Source organism: Euprymna scolopes, chromosome 37, assembly GCF_053919585.1.
Source record: "Euprymna scolopes isolate OS-2025 chromosome 37, ASM5391958v1, whole genome shotgun sequence".
Lineage (NCBI taxonomy): Eukaryota > Metazoa > Mollusca > Cephalopoda > Sepiida > Sepiolidae > Euprymna > Euprymna scolopes.
Genome location: NC_136518.1, coordinates 33,419,442 through 33,440,474, shown reverse-complemented (window position 1 = coordinate 33,440,474; position 21,033 = coordinate 33,419,442). Strand labels below are relative to the sequence as shown.

Sequence of the window (21,033 nt, the reverse complement as noted above, 5' to 3'; positions counted from 1 at the left end):
TCTACTTTTGTATGCTAATTTGCAAACCGTAGTAAAAATGCAATTATATTGATTGGTCACAGTCCGCGTGGCATTTTTTATGGGTGTAAGTTTTTCTAGTGTTTTAGTTAACAAATAACAGAAAAATTGTGAAAAGTAATCTAACAGATAAAGTCAGACCCAAATAGCAATTCGTTTGACACAAGGATATTTGGTTGGGACTATTTTTTCTTGCACTATTTTATTGCCTATATACTTTGCTTCAATATTTGTTTTCTGAAAATATTTAATCCAGCTTAGAATACTGCTATTCACTGAAACAACAGCAGGAGCTTACACTCTGAATAGAATATATAGTTTCGACATTTACCTATTTCTACTATTAAACTATTTCCTTTTTTTAAAATTAATTGTTAATAATAATAATTTGTAAAAGAATCATTCTATTTTTCATTTTACTATATTACTAGCAGGGCTACTCGGCGTTGCCCGGGACCGTATAAACATTGAAAAAACAAAAGCAGATACTGAACATATGTTTTATTCTTAGGGGAGAGGAATCTTTCAGGGTGAGAGAGAGAGAGAGAAGATAAAGAGTGTGAGAGAGAGGCAGAAGAGAAAGTTGTTCCATCCTCTTTCCCAAATTTGACTACTGTTCACGTTTGAACTCTCATCGTCGAGTTGATCCTCGAGTTGCCTATTGGCCTTGATAAGTGCTAATATAGAGAGAAGAGAAACAGGGGTAGAGAGAGAGAGAAGATATAGAGTGTGAGAGAGAGGCAGAAGAGAAAGTTGTTCCATCCTCTTTCCCAAATTTGAATACTGTTCACGTTTGAATTCTCATCGTCGAGTTGATCCTCGAGTTGCCTATTGGCCTTGATAAGTGCTAATATATAGAGAAGAGAAGAGAAACAGGGTGAGAGAGAGAAGATAAAGAGTGTGAGAGAGAGGCCGAAGAGAAAGTTGTTCCATCCTCTTTCCCAAATTTGAATACTGTGCACGTTTGAACTCTCATGGTCGAGTTGATCCTCGAGTTGCCTATTGGCCTTGATAAGTGCTAATATAGAGAGAAGAGAAACAGGGTGAGAGAGAGAAGATAAAGAGTGTGAGAGAGAGGCAGAAGAGAAAGTTGTTCCATCCTCTTTCCCAAATTTGAATACTGTGCACGTTTGAACTCTCATCGTCGAGTTGATCCTCGAGTTGCCTATTGGCCTTGATAAGTGCTAATATAGAGAGAAGAGAAACAGGGTGAGAGAGAGAGAAGATAAAGTGTGTGAGAGAGAGGCCGAAGAGAAAGATGTTCCATCCTCTTTCCCAAATTTGAATACTGTGCACGTTTGAACTCTCATGGTCGAGTTGATCCTCGAGTTGCCTATTGGCCTTGATAATTGCTAATATAGAGAGAAGAGAAACAGGGTGAGAGAGAGAGAAGATAAAGAGTGTGAGAGAGAGGCAGAAGAGAAAGTTGTTCCATCCTCTTTCCCAAATTTGAATACTGTGCACGTTTGAACTCTCATCGTCGAGTTGATCCTCGAGTTGCCTATTGGCCTGTATAAGTGCTAATATAGAGAGAAGAGAAACAGGGTGAGAGAGAGAGAGAAGATAAAGAGTGTGAGAGAGAGGCAGAAGAGAAAGATGTTCCATCCTCTTTCCCAAATTTGAATACTGTGCACGTTTGAACTCTCATGGTCGAGTTGATCCTCGAGTTGCCTATTGGCCTTGATAAGTGCTAATATAGAGAGAAGAGAAACAGGGTGAGAGAGAGAGAAGATAAAGAGTGTGAGAGAGAGGCAGAAGAGAAAGTTGTTCCATCCTCTTTCCCAAATTTGAATACTGTGCACGTTTGAACTCTCATCGTCGAGTTGATCCTCGAGTTGCCTATTGGCCTGTATAAGTGCTAATATAGAGAGAAGAGAAACAGGGTGAGAGAGAGAGAGAAGATAAAGTGTGTGAGAGAGAGGCAGAAGAGAAAGATGTTCCATCCTCTTTCCCAAATTTGAATACTGTGCACGTTTGAACTCTCATCGTCGAGTTGATCCTCGAGTTGCCTATTGGCCTGTATAAGTGCTAATATAGAGAGAAGAGAAACAGGGTGAGAGAGAGAGAGAAGATAAAGAGTGTGAGAGAGAGGCAGAAGAGAAAGTTGTTCCATCCTCTTTCCCAAATTTGAATACTGTGCACGTTTGAACTCTCATCGTCGAGTTGATCCTCGAGTTGCCTATTGGCCTGTATAAGTGCTAATATAGAGAGAAGAGAAACAGGGTGAGAGAGAGAGAGAAGATAAAGAGTGTGAGAGAGAGGCAGAAGAGAAAGATGTTCCATCCTCTTTCCCAAATTTGAATACTGTGCACGTTTGAACTCTCATGGTCGAGTTGATCCTCGAGTTGCCTATTGGCCTTGATAAGTGCTAATATAGAGAGAAGAGAAACAGGGTGAGAGAGAGAGAAGATAAAGAGTGTGAGAGAGAGGCAGAAGAGAAAGTTGTTCCATCCTCTTTCCCAAATTTGAATACTGTGCACGTTTGAACTCTCATCGTCGAGTTGATCCTCGAGTTGCCTATTGGCCTTGATAAGTGCTAATATAGAGAGAAGAGAAACAGGGTGAGAGAGAGAGAGAAGATAAAGTGTGTGAGAGAGAGGCCGAAGAGAAAGATGTTCCATCCTCTTTCCCAAATTTGAATACTGTGCACGTTTGAACTCTCATGGTCGAGTTGATCCTCGAGTTGCCAATTGGCCTTGATAATTGCTAATATAGAGAGAAGAGAAACAGGGTGAGAGAGAGAGAGAAGATAAAGAGTGTGAGAGAGAGGCAGAAGAGAAAGATGTTCCATCCTCTTTCCCAAATTTGAATACTGTGCACGTTTGAACTCTCATCGTCGAGTTGATCCTCGAGTTGCCTATTGGCCTTGATAAGTGCTAATATAGAGAGAAGAGAAACAGGGTGAGAGAGAGAGAGAGAAGATAATGAGTTTGAGAGAGAGGCAGAAGAGAAAGTTGTTCCATCCTCTTTCCCAAATTGGAATACTGTGCACGTTTGAACTCTCATCGTCGAGTTTATCCTCGAGTTGCCTATTGGCCTTGATAATTGCTAATATAGAGAGAAGAGAAACAGGGTGAGAGAGATAGAAGATAAAGAGTGTGAGAGAGAGGCAGAAGAGAAAGTTGTTCCATCCTCTTTCCCAAATTTGAATACTGTGCACGTTTGAACTCTCATGGTCGAGTTGATCCTCGAGTTGCCTATTGGCCTGGATAAGTGCTAATATAGAGAGAAGAGAAACAGGGTGAGAGAGAGAGAAGATAAAGTGTGTGAGAGAGAGGCAGTAGAGAAAGTTGTTCCATCCTCTTTCCCAAATTTGAATAATGTGCACGTTTGAACTCTCATCGTCCAGTTGATCCTCGAGTTGCCTATTGGCCTTGTGAAGTGCTAATATAGAGAGAAGAGAAACAGGGTGAGAGAGAGAGAGAAGATAAAGTGTGTGAGAGAGAGGCAGAAGAGAAAGTTGTTCCATACTCTTTCCCAAATTTGAATACTGTGCACGTTTGAACTCTCATCGTCGAGTTGATCCTCGAGTTGCCTATTGGCCTTGATAAGTGCTAATATATAGAGAAGAGAAACAGGGTGAGAGAGAGAAGATAAAGAGTGTGAGAGAGAGACAGAAGAGAAAGATGTTCCATCCTCTTTCCCAAATTTGAATACTGTGCACGTTTGAACTCTCATGGTCGAGTTGATCCTTGATTTGCCTATTGGCCTTGATAAGTGCTAATATAGAGAGAAGAGAAACAGGGCGAGAGAGAGAGAAGATAAAGAGTGTGAGAGAGAGGCAGTAGAGAAAGTTGTTCCATCCTCTTTCCCAAATTTGAATACTGTGCACGTTTGAACTCTCATCGTCGAGTTTATCCGCGAGTTGCCTATTGGCCTTGATAAGTGCTAATATAGATAGAAGGGAGAGAGGGTGAGAGAGAGAGTAGATAAAGAGGGTGAGAGAGAGAAAGAGAAGAGAAAGAGGTCTAGAGAGAGAGAGAGAGAAGAGAGTGAGAGAGAGAGAAATATGGTGAGTCGAGTTGATCCTCGAGTTGCCTATTTGCCTTGATAAGTGCTAATATAGAGAGAAGAGAAACAGGGTGAGAGAGAGAGAGAGAGAAGATAAAGAGTGTTAGAGGGAGGCAGAAGAGAAAGTTGTTCCATCCTCTTTTCCAATTGTAATACTGTGCACGTTTGAACTCTCATCGTCGAGTCTATCCTCGATTTGCCTATTGGCCTTGATAAGTGCTAATATAGAGAGAAGAGAAACAGGGTGAGAGAGAGAGAGAGAGAGAGAGCGAGAGAGAGAAGATAAATAGTGTGAGAGAGAGGCAGAAGAGAAAGTTGTTCCATCTTCTTTCCCAAATTTCACTACTGTGCACGTTTGAACTCTCAATCTCGAGTTTTCCTATTGACCTTGATAAGTGCTAATATAGATAGAAGGGAAAGAGGGTGAGAGAGAGAGAGTAGATAAAGAGGGTGAGAGAGAGAAAGAGAAGAGAAAGAGGTCTAGATAGAGAGAGAGAAAGAGAGAGAAGAGAGTGAGAGAGAGAGAGAAATATGATGAGTCGAGTTGATCCTCGAGTTGCCTATTTGCCTTGATAAGTGCTAATATAGAGAAAAGAGAAACAGGGTGAGACAGAGAGAGAAGATAAAGAGTGTTAGAGGGAGGCAGAAGAGAAAGTTGTTCCATCCTCTTTTCCAATTGTAATACTGTGCACGTTTGAACTCTCATCGTCGAGTCTATCCTCGATTTGCCTATTGGCCTTGATAAGTGCTAATATAGAGAGAAGAGAAACAGGGTGAGAGAGAGAGAGAAAGAGCGAGAGAGAGAGAAGATGAATAGTGTGAGAGAGAGGCAGAAGAGAAAGTTGTTCCATCCTCTTTCCCAAATTTCACTACTGTGCACGTTTGAACTCTCAATCTCGAGTTGCCTATTGGCCTTGATAAGTGCTAATATAGATAGAAGGGAAAGAGGGTGAGAGAGAGAGAGTAGATAAAGAGGGTGAGAGAGAGAAAGAGAAGAGAAAGAGGTCTAGAGAGAGAGAGAGAGAAGAAAGTGAGAGAGAGAGAAATATGGTGGTAGAGAGAGTTAGGAAAGTGGTAGAGAGAGAGAAGAGAGTGAGAGAGAGAGAAAGACGGCGAGAGAGAGAGAGAGAGAGAGAGAGAGAGAGAAAGACGGCGAGAGAGAGAGAGAGAAAGACGGCGAGAGAGAGAGAGAGAGAGAAAGACGGCGAGAGAGAGAGAGAGAAAGTGTTCTTTGTTAAACTGTGCACGCGACCTAATTTTCGTTTACATAAGCGGCCTGATACTGATACCCACCCCTCCCCCTTCAAGTTTGACTGAGTTAGAATGTATAAACAAAATGGCTAAATCTTTGTTTACATGTTTTACAAAGAGCAAAGTCATCTTCGCCGGCAAAAAACTTCAAGCAAAAATAAAAACATTTTCCCTACGTCAATTTTCGTGTAATTTTGGGATTTTGATTTTTGGAGTGCGATAATTCCGTTGGTAATAACGGTTCGAGTGGAAAACTAATATTTAACTGTGTTATAGTATCAATTACTCCTCCGAAGGCAGTTTTAACGTACCTCAGCCGCAGCCGACATTTTACTGAGCTGACGTCACGTCACGTGACACGTAATGAATAGCGTTAAAATGACAGGTTTTTTGGGGGCCCCCCTGGGAGAAAAACGATAAGTTCACCCCTTTCTACTGGTCCGTTTGACGTGAAATTTCGATATTTGTCATCCGGGATATGGGGCTTCGATATGATACCATATTTGTCAACTCTGGTTCCGTCTTTCAAAAGTTTTAGCGTTACAAACAAACATACATACATACACACAGACGTTTCGCTTTTATATATTACTAGCAGGGATACCCGGCGTTGCCCAGGACCGTATAAACAATGAAAAAACAAAAGCAGATATTGAACATATGTTTTATTCTTAGGGTAGAGGAATCTTTCAGGGTGAGAGAGAGAGAAGATAAAGAGTGTGAGAGAGAGGCAGAAGAGAAAGTTGTTCCATCCTCTTTCCCAAATTTGAATACTGTGCACGTTTGAACTCTCATCGTCGAGTTTATCCTCGATTTGCCTATTGGCCTTGATAAGTGCTAATATAGAGAGAAGAGAAACAGGGTGAGAGAGAGAGAAGATAAAGAGTGTGAGAGAGATGCAGTAGAGAAAGTTGTTCCATCCTCTTTCCCAAATTTGAATACTGTGTACGTTTGATCTCTCATCGTCGAGTTGATCCTTGAGTTGCCTATTGGCCTTGATAAGTGCTAATATAGAGAGAAGAGAAACAGGGTAAGAGAGAGAGAGAAGATAAAGAGTGTGAGAGAGAGGCCGAAGAGAAAGTTGTTCCATCCTCTTTCCAAAATTTGAATACTGTGCACGTTTAAACTCTCATCGTCGAGTTGATCCTCGAGTTGCCTATTGGCCTTGATAAGTGCTAATATAGAGAGAAGAGAAACAGGGTGAGAGAGAGAGAGAGAAGATAAAGAGTGTGAGAGAGAGGCAGAAGAGAAAGTTGTTCCATCCTCTTTCCCAAATTTGAATACTGTGCACGTTTGAACTCAATGAAAAAACAAAAGCAGATATTGAACATATGTTTTATTCTTAGGGGAGAGAAATCTTTCATCTCAAGTTTTAGCGTTAATGACAGGTTTTTTTGGGGCCCCCCTCGAAGATAACTGATCAGTTGACCAACTTCTAGTGTTCCGTTTGACGTGAAATTTCGATATTTGTCATCCGGGTGATGGGGCTTCGATATGATACCAAATTTGTCAAGTTTGGTTCCGTCTTTCAAAAGTTTTAGCGTTACAAACAAACATACATACATACACACAGACGTTTGGCTTTTATATATATAGATTATATGTACTAAGAGGACCATTCCAAAAGTAAAGCCTCCTATTTTTTAACTTAAAAAGAACTACGCAAATGGGAGTAGTACTATTGAACCTTTTATACTTCAGAATTTATTTTGCTACATAGTCACCATAATTTTCAATGCATTTTTGCCAGGAATTCAATGATGCATCTCTGTTTCTGACGCACATCGATGACAGGTGTTGTTTGATCAGAGTCTCACACTATTCATATCTGCAACAGGGAGATGAAAATTTCAGGTCATGAATGCATAACTTCAATCATCATAGCAATGCAATTTGCAATCCTTTCTGATCCATTCGGGCGGAATAAAAATAGGAAACATTACTTTTGGAGCATCCCTCATACAACGGAAAGATTTTTTTTTTTATCACCGTCGCCATTTTGAACTCTTACAACCGCAAAAATATTTTAATTATTCTTTCTTAGACTTACAATCATTTGCATTGTGTAATTACTTTAACATTTTCTTATTGTTTTCTACTGCAGTGTCAATATTTTTTCAAACACAGACAAGAGAAATATAAATGAGAAAGGGGAATATTCATAATTTGCAGTCGCAAACGATACAATAGCAAATGTTTTCCATCAATTAAAAATAAGTTTTGTACATTCTTTAGCGAAATTGGTCACAACAGATTTACTTGTTTCATTAGAATTACGTGTTTATATTTCAACGTAAATACATTTTTATTTAATTTGTTTTTTCTATTTCTTAGGAAAATATTGCCGAGTGAAACAAACACTGAAACTATATTGTTATTACAATAGAAAAATGCGAGCATGAAAAGTAATACGATTAAGCTTAAACATGGAAGGACTAGTCGTTAAAACTGGAAGAGGAAATATTTTAAGTTATAAATTTATTATATTTTTTACTAGAATATTTTGTTCTTTTCTTTCCCAGTTTTAACAACTAGTACTTTACTTTTCCATGTTTAAGCTTAACCATATAACTTTTCATGCTCGCATTTTTCTATTGTAATCAATGATTTTCCCAGGTTTTCAATAAATTCACTTGTTCTTTGTTTAATTTCAGTATTATATTTTTGGCCCCATAAACACAATGCAATAATAATGTACAGCACTCTTTTGCTTTCAATAACCCCCCTTCCAATTATCTCCCTTTCATGCTTTCATTAGTGAATTAGTAGCAACAGTAGTCGCTGCTGCGGCGTGGTTGCTGTGGAAACCAGCCTTAAAATGTGTCGTTCACCCTCTTATATATTTTTTTACGATTTTGAACACCAGAAAATTCATCATAACTTTTGTTTTACTGAACGAAAGTTGAAAAACATTTTCACAATATAGCTGAGACGGTGATCTACAAACTGTAATAATTGTTTGAAATTTGGTCGAAAAATGAGTGAGCGGTGAAGCTTTAAAGCAGTTCTAAATGACTAAAACTGACATTTAACCATATGGGCAGCCCTTCTACACCAGCAATCCGATACATTCACATTTTTTAACTTTTCTTTATTATATAGCCCCATCACATATTACGTGTTACACAAGCATCTATGGTCTAGATTTTCCATATAAATAGTGGAATAGTGCACAATCTTTACAGTTAGACTATTACAAAATACACTTGTCTTTGATGTTTCTATTTTTTGTTAATGTTTGTGTGGGCACTATTTTTTTTATGTTATTTTTCTATTTTTCCCCATATTGCATGTTTTCAAACACATAACTTCCGGTTAGTTATAAATAATTCTCCAGTTAACGTAACTTAGCAGTACCTCATACTATCACTCTATACAAATCTAAATCTCTCAATTATTTCTGTTACTCAAATTTATGTATCATTGTTTTAATTAATTTTAATCAATTACAAGTATTATTATTTTAATTAATTTTAATCAATTACAAGTATTATTATTTTAATTAATTTTAATCAATTACAAGTATTATTATTTTAATTAATTTTAATCAATTACAAGTATTATTTTTTTAATTAATTTTAATCAATTACAAGTATTATTATTTTAATTAATTTTAATCAATTACAAGTATTATTATTTTAATTAATTTTAATCAATTACAAGTATTATTTTTTTAATTTAAATTCAAGTATATATCTACACTCCTTTAATACCGTACACGTAATGGAGTTTGTTTAAAGTCATCGTGTGCTCATTTCCGGTCACTTGTAATGAAAAATTAATGTTTTTATTTCCTATTTTCTTTGTTATCACTAGTCAATTTATTTTTTTTTATAAATATTGTAAATTCCATTCCCTATTTTCGTGTAATTTGATTTGTATAAATTCACCACTTAAATAACTCTGTGTTATCTTCAACTATATTTGAATACTCAACTAAATAACTTTTATTTCTATCGGTATATGTGTGTGTGTGTGTGTGTGTGTGTGTGTGTGTGTGTGTGTGCGTGTGTGTGTGTGTGTGTGTGTGTGTGTGTACATGTGATAAAAATGAATGTGAAATCAATTGCTTGTTATCCCATTCTAACTTAGAATAGAGTTTGTTTTGTATGAGCTTTTAATTTTAGTCAACATGGCTGTTGGCAGCATTAGACAGCAAGACTCAAGGTGATCGATGCTGCCAACATGGTTGACTGGCATAAATGTTGTTAGTCATCAACATGGCTGACATCACAGTCACTATTATTTATGACTCGTTTGTCAGATTTTGTGTGATTAGATACACAATTACTTCTAACATACGATGATATTTTGTCAGATTTTCAAAGTCAAACCCAAATAGTATTTAAGCTTACTACTAAATGTTCATTTGTCATATTGTCATACACTGTGATAAAGTTATTCTCTACAATTTAATTTTAATTTACTTAGTCCAGCCCAGCCATCTGATATTGCAAAACATTTTTAAATAATCACCTAAAAATAAAAATCAGCAAGCTCTTATTTTAGATGGAGGAATTCAATAATGTATAATAGTTGTTCATATTATGTAGAAACAAATAAAAATTTAAAAACGCTTCACTGCATTCTGGATATATGTATGCATCTGGTTTATTCATATATGAGATTATTTTGTACTGAATAAGTAAGTCTCATGTATCAAGTCAAAAATGCCAAGGAAATGGAATAAGTAGTTTTTTTTTTATTGTACAATTATTGATAACATTCATACAGAGAATACTCAAGAAATCGTAAACCCAAAAACAATATATAATTTACATAAAACGAATTAGAAAGAAATTCTCTACTAAAATTGACGAGTTTTTATGTATGGAAACAATTTGTACTATTTTTAGCATCATTTCCAGATGTTCAAAATAGACAAGTTCTGCTATTTTTGTTTTGGGTTCACGAGATATTAAGTGTTAACTATTCTGTACCTTTACGGTTTAAATACATCTTACAAATCGTTTCCAGGCATTAAAACTAAGTGAGTGTGATAGAGAATTCCATTCCTTCTTTTTTAAAATAATTGTATGTTTTTAATAATAATTGTATGTTTTTTTTAAATAATTGTATGTTTTTTTTAAATAATTGTATGTTTTTTTTATAATTGTATGTTCTTTTTTTTAATAATTGTATATTTTTTTTAATAATTGTATTTTTTTTTTTAAATAATTGTATGTTTTTTTTTAATAATTGAATTTTTATTTTTGTTTACAAGTTCTGAAATGTTTAGTATTCTGTACATTTCTTAACGTTGTAACCGTAATGGTCATTGCTTATATCGTAATCGAAATCATAGTCATAATCGCAATAATTGTCATAATTGCAATCATAGTCATAATCGCAATCATAGTCATAATAGCAATTATAGTCATAATCGCAATCATAGTCATAATCGCAATCATAGTCATAATTATTGTAGTTTAAAATCAAAGTTGTTACTCTCATACAAACATGAACATTGTTTATATAACTGATAAAGCAAGTTGGAAATGTAAATTCAATAATGTCAAGTAAGTATTTTTGTAGATTTTTGAAGGTGATTTGGGAAATTTGAAACAAGAAATCTTAAAATGTGTTCATTTTCTTTTCATCTGTCAATCATATTATTTATCTCTTACATTTATGGAGACATATTGTGAATTTCTTGTGAAATGCAATTTTGATAAAAATCTGTATAGCATAAATCAAAACTCTGACAAGCTGAAAAAACATTTTAGCATTGTATGATAATAATAATATGTAAACTATAAAGTGTGCAAGTCATAAATGTCTATTTTTATTCAACTGATTGATATGCAGCAAAATAGATTTAAGAATGGAACATATCAACAATGTATTTTTTCCAGTTTCTTTAAAGAAAGAAATTTATCATAGAGAAATTGGCACAATTCAGAATTTCTTTTCATGTCACAACTTTTGCGATTGGCACCTGTTCGTGCAGTATTCTTGTGATAAAACCTGTGCTTGTGCTAGGGTAGACACTTCAGGATGAGGTTATTCTAAAATACAAATATTAACATGTTCAAATGGTACGTATACTCGACTTTCAGAATTATAGCAACATTTTAAGAGATGATAAGAGTGCTGACCGTGTGTCTAACATATAAAGTTATCACTTTACTAAGTGCTAACTGCTTTTAATTTTCATCCCTTAGCAACTATTTAAAGCAGGTAAATGACCCATGAAAAAACGGCTCATAAAAAATGCAATCATTTGAGCCGTCTATCACCAGTTTGCGACTTTACATCTCAGAAGAGATGCAGTTTGAAAAGTGGAAACAGACAGACAGGCAGACAGACAGACATCGTGAAGTTGATAAATGAGATGTATCACGTGACCCTTTACGACATTGGAATTAAAAATATTTCAGCTATTGCCTATTCCTCTCTATGGCAAATCTCCAAAATTAAAAGGAAAAAATCATAAAGTTTGTTAAAAGAAATATGACAAAACCTTGAATTCATCGGGAAACTATTAAAGTTTTTTTTATTGGTGTAATCTGATTTTTTTAGGTGATTATTTTAAAATGTTTTTATTAGTCTCAGATCAGGTAATTTCTTAAATAAATTTTAACCAAGTGCATTATTTTATTGCCAATAACATGGCACAAGTATAACAAATGAAAATTGGCAAGTCAAAAGAAAAATTTGATTTACCAGCTTAAATACTGTTTGGGTCTGACTTGAAAATCCGATGTGATAACTTTATATGTTAGACACACGGTCAATTCCAAGTTGTCCTGCTAGTATTGAAATTAAACTAATTATGTAAAAGAAAAAAAAATATACGTTAGAATGTGCACATGATTGTTGATGTAATTTTCTGGAATGTTCTCAGTTGTAAACTTGTACATCAATTACCTTGCAAATCACGAATAACATTAATTTTCAAATTATGAAAAGTCAGGCATGACATGAATGTTTTTAAGAAACAGTTTTAGTTTTTTTTCTCAATGTTTAACTTAATGCAAACACAGAACGTTGTTAGAAGAGTCTGTTAATGATAGGTGTGCCTGGTTAATTATTAAGCCTGTATCAATTTGTAGTTGGTTTACATTTATGGAAGATACGAATATTTATTTTTTCATTTATTAAATTACTAGCAAGAAATTATGAAATTGCTTGCATTTGAATGAGAATCATTGCTATGGACTTTTTCATTATCCTCATAACGCCATGTTGATTTCTTCTTACTATCTACATCTCCTCTCGTTTTCCCCATAATAAGAAAATATCTAAATGTTGGAAAACTCTCTCTATTAGTGTCTTATACATATGCCTTAAATTTCATTGAAATTGGATTTACGTATTATATAAGGTTATAAGAGGCTTCTGTCCCCATGGATCATTTTGAGGTGGAGGCAGGTAAATCATAGAGGATAACATAGATCCAGTGCTACTTCCATTATCTTCCTTGGAGAATTTTATAGATATGATATAAATTTCATCAGAATAGGTAATATTTGAAATTTTAAAAGAAGGGCCAGACTTCATACCTCTGTTATATTAGAAACGCACTAATAAGAGATTTAAAAACACTGCCATTGTTTTACCAAGAAAAAAATTATATGCATAATTCAAATTTCATAAAAATAAAATATATTTGAAGTTTTTAGGATGTTATGTCCGCATAGTCCTTTAGGGGATCACGTAGAGATTTGAGAACACTTCCATTGTAAATTTCACATAGGAATACACTTTTAGATATTACGTGTATTCTCTAACCATCCTTTCTATAGGAAACAAATAAACATCACACACCTACGCACAGATATTGAGTTTAATAAATATAGAAAATGACTTTGTGGACATCGTTTTGTTTTAATAAACTCATATCAAGTTTAATAATAAAACTTGTAAAACATTTCCTTATAATCGAGTCAGTTTTCCTCTGCATTTTTAATTTAATCACCTTTTTAATACAATAAACTTATATCTGTTTTGTCACTGAATTCTTGATAAATATTAGTCCGTCCTCTTAAAAAAAAGTATTTTCAATCGATGTAAAATTATTATGTTTAATTCTATTCGATATTTTGATTTTGATTAGTTATAAAGGAAGGGAGAGGAATTTTTACTCTAACAGTCAGTTTTCCTCTCGCTATCAATCAGAAAAATCGTTAACAAATTTAATGAGATAACTGTTTATAGGTTCATCGGTAGTAAATCATATTTCCAGCATTTTCATTGGCTAACATTTAAAACATGAACACAACGGATTCTGTTTTGAGATTCATAGATGCAACAAACACATGCATATACATAGGCACTAGAAGTGAGCACACAATTTTATTGATATAAACATCAATTTACAACGTCTAATTGTGTTTTATTTGTTTATTTTGTAACATTAAAACTTTTTTCCAATGACTCATCCAATTCGTTTCGTTTAACTTTCGTGATGCTGATTAATCTGGGGCTAGTAAGATAAAAAATTCTGACTTTATTTTGAAATGAATTGTTCTGAAATCAGATTACGGCATCCTGTCAACTAAAACAGCACAATTTCAAATGAATTCCAAAAAGTCACATTCGTTTTTATTTGTTTTGAATAATATTTGTCTAACAATTATTTGGACAGAAAAAAAGACCATATTAAAAGAACAGGCCATATTTATTGTTGTATAAAGAATAGAAATTGTTACAATTTTAAATAAATTAATAATAAAATGATATACTCGTTCTATTTATTTTTAAAAATATTAAGCTTAATAGTTTAAGCATATTAGGATATTTATTATTACAAATTATTGTATAATTATTAAGTTCTTAACATTACAGATTTTTATACTTTATTATTATTTACTAACGAGGAGTAGTCACACAGGCAACTTGTGGTGTTCTCTGGATCTGAGTGACAACAAGTCTCTTTTGATAACGCAATGATTTCCATCTCTATGATAATGCAAAAGAATCACAACAGCTACTTACTATTTATTTCTTTTTGGTAGTGACCATTGGTCTTCACTGGAATTTAGGTGGCAATAAGCCTCCCCAAAATCCCAGTCCTCTTGGCACTCAACTAGCGGAGGTCTGGTTAGTGTTTTCTCTCCTCGTCTCTCCATCTTCCTTGACCCTCATTTATTTGGTGTGGTGCCAGTTTATGGTGACATGCACTATAAAAACAAAAAATATCTTACAGTTGTACCATTTATTCCATTTGATGTTACTTTACCTTTTACACCTGTACTCGTTTCTGTGTAGCCAATTTGTGTTTGTAGTTCATGTGTGGTAGACTCGACGTTCAAGGGTTTTCCTGCATATTTCTACAGTTTTCATTATTGTCATCCGTTGTATCTTCTTGGTCATCCCTTTGATTCCAATCTATCCCATTCTTTTTTCAAAGGTTTTCGGTATCGTACCAAACACTCCAACTATTAGTGGTTTTATCTTAACTTTCTTCATTTTCTAGATCCCTTTGAGCTCTCTGGTTAGTTTTGTGTATTTGCTCCGCTTCTCTTTGATCTTCACTCTGTGGTCTGCTGGGACGGCAACGTTATTATTATTATTATTATTATTATTATTATTATTAGTAGTAGTAGTAGTAGTAGTAGTAGTAGTAGTAGTAGTAGTAGTAACAACTTATATAAATTGATGTGGAACACATCGTGTAATTCCACTATTATTCTTGTTGTGTTTGTGAAAATGTGTGACCCTTATTTTAAAGTGAATTAATTTTTTATAAAAACCATAAAGATTTGCAATGATTACAAATTGTTACCTGTGAACTCGTTTCCATCTTTCACATTAACAATCAACTCTGGATTATTCAGCTGTCAATAATGAAATTAGATGTTTTACTGTCTTATATTTTTAGTTTTGTGGGTTTTCTTTTCATTTTTAACAAAGGCATGAAGAACGTTTAGAAGTTAAAAATACAAACGATGTTTCTAGCATAAGATATGCACACACATAGTCTTTCATTTTTAGACACACACGTAGTTTTTCCTTTTTAGACACACACATAGTCTTTCCTTCTTATACACACACTGTATATCTAAACACGCAAAACTTGTTTCATCATGTGACGTGTTAGGAATCAAATTAAGCCAACAAGTTAACGGCTGGAGTGATGGTCTTCGTTTGCCTCTGGCTTGTAATCCATTTCATACAGAAAGAAGCAAGGGACATTTCATGGCTTCAGCTAAGAACGAAGAAGAAAATAAACAAAACAGAAAAGTCGAGCAATTTATCATCATGCCAGTTCTGCACGTATCTGAAGAATGGCTGGCAAATGTCAGAATCGCTCTCTTCGTGATTGCTACCAATTCTTAAGCAAATACAACCTGGGAAATGGATTGCACAAATGTGGAAAAATGTCATATTAGCGTGTGAGATCTTTGTATAACACATGCAGTCAGTTTGATTAACCTGTAAACCAGTTGAACTACATTGAAACTTCGTGTTTATCTATCTATATATATTTATATATATAAAAGTGAACGTGTGTGTGCGTGCGTGTGTGTGTGTACATTTCCCTACGCAATAACTCTGTCAATTTTAAGTCTTCAGACTCGAAATTTGATATACAGGGTACTGAGATTTGGGAAAATCTTTGTGATCGATTTTCGGCCAAAAATTTGGCTGTTAAGGGGTTCAACGATTGGATCTTTGAAAACTCTACCAAACTCCTCCGATAATTTTGAGTCTAAACACTTGAAATGTTAGATATAGATTCTTGTGATGAATTTCACACAAGTCGCTGTGAATACTGCAGATATAATATCAGCTTAATAGAGGATATTTACTCCTCCGGAGCTATAATAGATTAAATGTGGGGTAAATAATAGTAGATTAGTATGAGTTCATTTACATGTTAGAAGAAAATAAGATATAAAACAACTACGGATAGTGTATGATCGTTACAGAGACGATATCGCGTTTATTTAGATATAATCTCATAAGCACAAGAGGAGGTATGACACCAAAATAACAATCAATATTCAATATTGGGGGAATTAAATTTACAGTTAAAATATGGTACCTACTTTACAATGTAAAAATACGTAAAGGTGTTTTTGTATTAAAACTAAAACTACTAGCTTTGCATTATCTCTCCCTCCCTCTCTCTCTCTCTCTCTCTCTCTCTCTTTCTCTTTCTTTCTTTCTTTCTTTCTCTGGCTCTCTTCCCAACACTGGTTAGCTGGTAATCAGTACAAGAAAATCCTTCCTGTTAAATGTTGTTTGTAGGCAAAATATTTACAGTAAAATAAAGTTATTAAAAAGACCAATTTTGTTAATTTTGCTAATGCAACAAGAGAAATATAATAAATCCATTGGCAACTGTTATGTTTAAAAAAAAAACATTCTGTTACAATACTGCATATTGATTGTTATTTTTTGGTGTCAACCCCCTCATTCCCAGTGTACTGATGAGGAGATTATATGTAAATAAACATGATATCTGAAACGATCGTATACTATTTCTGGTTGTTTTATGTTTTGTTTTCTTGGAACATGTAAATCAACTTAAACTAGTTCACTAGATTCATATTATCAGTTGGATTTGTTGAATTGCCACACAAATTTTTCTACTTTGAAATATTTTAAACATCAATTTAAAAAAATAAACATTTCATTCACAACTTTGACTTTGTTATAAACACGAAACACACTCTTTCGCATTTATTCATAAAAAACATAAACATTTTAGTCATTTCGATACGAGTTTATCTTTTCAATGTAATCATAAAGAAAAACCAGAAGAAATTAGTTTGCCTTTTCACTTGTAATTTAAAAATAGATTGTAACTTGTTGGAAATCAAATCATCCTCGCTAAGAAATCAGTATTTGAACACAAATACTAAATATTTGTCTTGGAAATAAAACAATGTTACAAGATACAACTGTCTGCCATATTGAAATCATTACAATTTATTTAGTGCGAAACAATAATAAAAGTTAATTAATAAAATGTCCATTTTCAAAACCAATATGCAAATTAGTTAATCTTGCAACTGATTTTCCATATATATAAGCAGTATATAAAAATATGATACGTCTTTTATTTAAAGTTTGAAATAACTTGAAATAGGACATCTAATTTGACTGTAAAGCGATAAATGGGCTAAACTTTGGCATGTATGAAAATTAATTCTTACGATATTATTAGATGAATATTTGATATACTCAGATCCTTCTCAGCTAAAAGAAAGGTCCAGGTCGCCCTCAATGACCGCACAACATCATATTAATGTAGGTGCTTCTCATATGTCGATACAGAGTGTAAAAAGATAAATTTATCACCCTAAATAATAACATTACAGTTTATTTTAAAACTTTTATTGGAAAAATCAATTCAGGTAACTTGATTATGTAGTAGAGCAAACATCTATTCAATGTAGCCACCTAATGAAATTCTTATATTTTGTTGCTATTTCCATTCTGTTTTCCCTACACACACGTTTTTTTATTTTTTTTTTATTTCATTTTTTCTACCTCGTTTTCGTGGATCGATATTTTTTTATTCATTTTCTTTGTTTTCTATTTGTCCAACTCATTTTGAAAATTTAATTATTTTTTATCTTTTTTTTTCTTGCAGCTGTGATGTGCCATTGACACTTCGTAATTACAGGTAAGAATCTATTTTTTTCCATTTTTACCTCCTACGCTAACAATTTTATAATATTAATAAAAAAAAGAAATTGCAGCACAACTATAGATTTTAAAATGTGTGTGTGTGTGTGTGTGTGTGTGTGTGTGTGTGTGTGTGTGTGTGTGTGTGTGTGTGTGTGTGTGCCTCAGTTTATTTATTTTTTAAATCTTTTTTCTTCCACTGATGGACTAATGACCTAATACTCTGTTTCACTGAATATAGAAACCGCCATATTTGCCAGTCTTTTCAATTTCCGAAGTCTCTCTGTACAAGGATTTATCAGATAACCTAACATTAGGATATTTCCTCCTCTTAGAAAACCCTGATCAAATATTTAGAATAGCAAATAAATTCCACGTCCAAATAAGATCACCTCATTATAGCTACACACTGGTTCATACTAAGAAATGGTGCACTTTCTCCAAATGATGCTGACTCTAAAACAACACTAAGCTGAATGATCCATCAGGTTAGGGGAATTCTTTTTCATGGAATCCGGTAAAGCATCATAAGAAAATAAAATATAACAGTTGATTGGGAATTTGAGTAAAATTAATCTTCTGCAAATTTGAAAGGTGAAGTAAAACTTTAATGAAACACTCGCATATCTATGCATCTCATATAAAGACTAAGTCTTAGCTTGAGGACTACTTGATATATGAGAAGTTTCATTGAAGTAAATTGAAAACACGCAGATTATTTATTTTTAAATATTTACATATTTAAATATGTAAATATTTAAATATTTTTACATGCATAAAAGTTATCCATGCACACATGTGTTTCTAGCTATCAGCCGTCGTCAGCATGGCTAGACTTGGCGACGGCTAATAGTTAGAATCTTCTTCAAGTATATATATATATATATATATATATATATATATATATATATATATATATATATATATATATATATACTAGAAGAGTCGTCCCAGAATGAGTAAAATTAAATCCTCCAAACAGAATGGTTTGTACTATTTTTCTGTCCCCTTCCAAAAATCAAAATTAAGATAAACCTTACAAACCTAGACAAGATTTTATTTTGATTTTAAGAGGGGGGCATAAAAGTGGTGCAAAATTGTTTTATTTAAAAAAATTGTGATGGATTTTCTTCTAGTTTTTTACCAAACATTTTTAAGAAAAGAAGTGGCCATCTTGTAAGAGAAAAAAACCTTTATTGTATGTAATGTTTTGTAATGAATAACTGCTTCGATGGTTGCCATTTCGTTCTGAGGTCAAGCAATTTCCCAGATATTTGCATGGCATCATTACCAAACGATGCTGAAACGAAAAAGTCTCCCAGCAAGTACATTTTCTCAGACATTTTTTAGGCTTCGATCAAACAACTTCAACATTTGTGTGCAAAGTCTTTTTTGTTTGTTCAGTATTCTATCTTTTCCAGTGAAATAATTCTCATTTGAAGAAGATGACAACTTTTTATTTGGAAATTTAACAGAAGTTTTGCTGAAGTTAAGTAATAGTAAATCTCTTTAACATCTTAGGACTAATTTTTCTAGCAGACTTATTTGCTATTATGATCATTTATACACAAACATTTTCCTGAAATGTCATGAATCTACAATTCTCCCCAACTATTTGTAAAAGAGCAACTTGCATTCAATAAAATCCTTTCCAATAACTATTGTGTTTTGGTATAAAATAATCTACAGCTCTTTTCATGAATAAAATATTATTTATACTAATTTTAATTAATTAATTTATTTTCATGAATAAAATATTATTTATACTAATTTTAATTAATTAATTTAGTTTTCATGAATAAAATATTATTTATACTAATTTTAATTAATTAATTTAGTTTTCATGAATAAAATATTATTTATACTAATTTTAATTAATTAATTTAGTTTTCATTAATAAAATATTATTTATACTAATTTAAATTAATTAATTTAGTTTTCATGAATAAAATATTATTTATACTAATTTTAATTAATTAATTTAGTTTTCATGAATAAAATATTATTTATACTAATTTTAATTAATTAATTTAGTTTTCATGAATAAAATATTATTTATACTAATTTTATTTAATTAATTTAGTTTTCATGAATAAAATATTATTTATACTAATTTTAATTAATTAATTTAGTTTTCATGAATAAAATATTATTTATACTAATTTTAATTAATTAATTTAGTTTTCATGAATAAAATATTATTTATACTAATTTTAATTAATTAATTTAGTTTTCATGAATAAAATATTATTTATACTAATTTTAATTAATTAATTTAGTTTTCATGAATAAAATATTATTTATACTAATTTTAATTAATTAATTTAGTTTTCATGAATAAAATATTATTTATACTAATTTTAATTAATTAATTTAGTTTTCATGAATAAAATATTATTTATACTAATTTTAATTAATTAATTTAGTTTTCATGAATAAAATATTATTTATACTAATTTTAATTAATTAATTTAGTTTTCATGAATAAAATATTATTTATACTAATTTTAATTAATTAATTTAGTTTTCATGAATAAAATATTATTTATACTAATTTTAATTAATTAATTTAGTTATCATAAATAAAATATTATTTATACAAGCTTTTTGTGCTCTCTTTATCTACGCGTCTTCTGTGTTTAATTCATTCAATCCTTTTATACGTCCTTTTAATAGTCAATGAAAATATAGGAATTTTTTCCTTTTCATTAACTTGGGCTTCTCCTTATTGCTGTTTTCTGCTTCTTTTCAAGAATAGCCATTTGATAATTGCCTTTTTATTAATCGTCTTTTCTGTTTAACTTAAACAGTCGAGATGATTAATAAAACTTCTGATGCAAGTAAGACGTAAGGTTATATTGCTTCAAGGTTTTATTGGAAAGAATTTAACGTAATTTAATAATTATTTACTTTTTAAACGTAACTTGCTAACGCAACATATAATAGACACAGTCGGACAGACATGTGAGTAACATTCGCCTTAGATTATTCTATATTATTCGTGTGTCTTGTTCGTGTAGTCTCCTGGATAGAACTGAATTGAAAACCTATGTTTCTCTTGCTCGAAAATGATGATGTCATCGTTTGATTTCTGTTTTGTCTACAGCGTTTAACCTCTAGCCCTACCTTATCATCCATTTTTCATTCAACCCTTTTTTGCAAGTCTAG

General features: G+C 32.5%; 1 protein-coding gene across 12 annotated transcripts in view; it reads left to right on the top strand.

Annotated features, from left to right (window-relative positions):
• The window catches only part of LOC145261125 (rap1 GTPase-activating protein 1-like), a 1,259,270-nt gene that overhangs the window by 618,554 nt on the left and 619,683 nt on the right, over positions 1-21,033 (top strand). For all 12 annotated transcript variants that reach the window (XM_080119382.1, XM_080119381.1, XM_080119380.1 and 9 more), the window contains one exon: positions 17,831-17,863. In XM_080119382.1, coding sequence (XP_079975508.1) covers positions 17,831-17,863 — 33 coding nt within the window. The remainder of the gene's footprint in view (positions 1-17,830; positions 17,864-21,033) is intronic.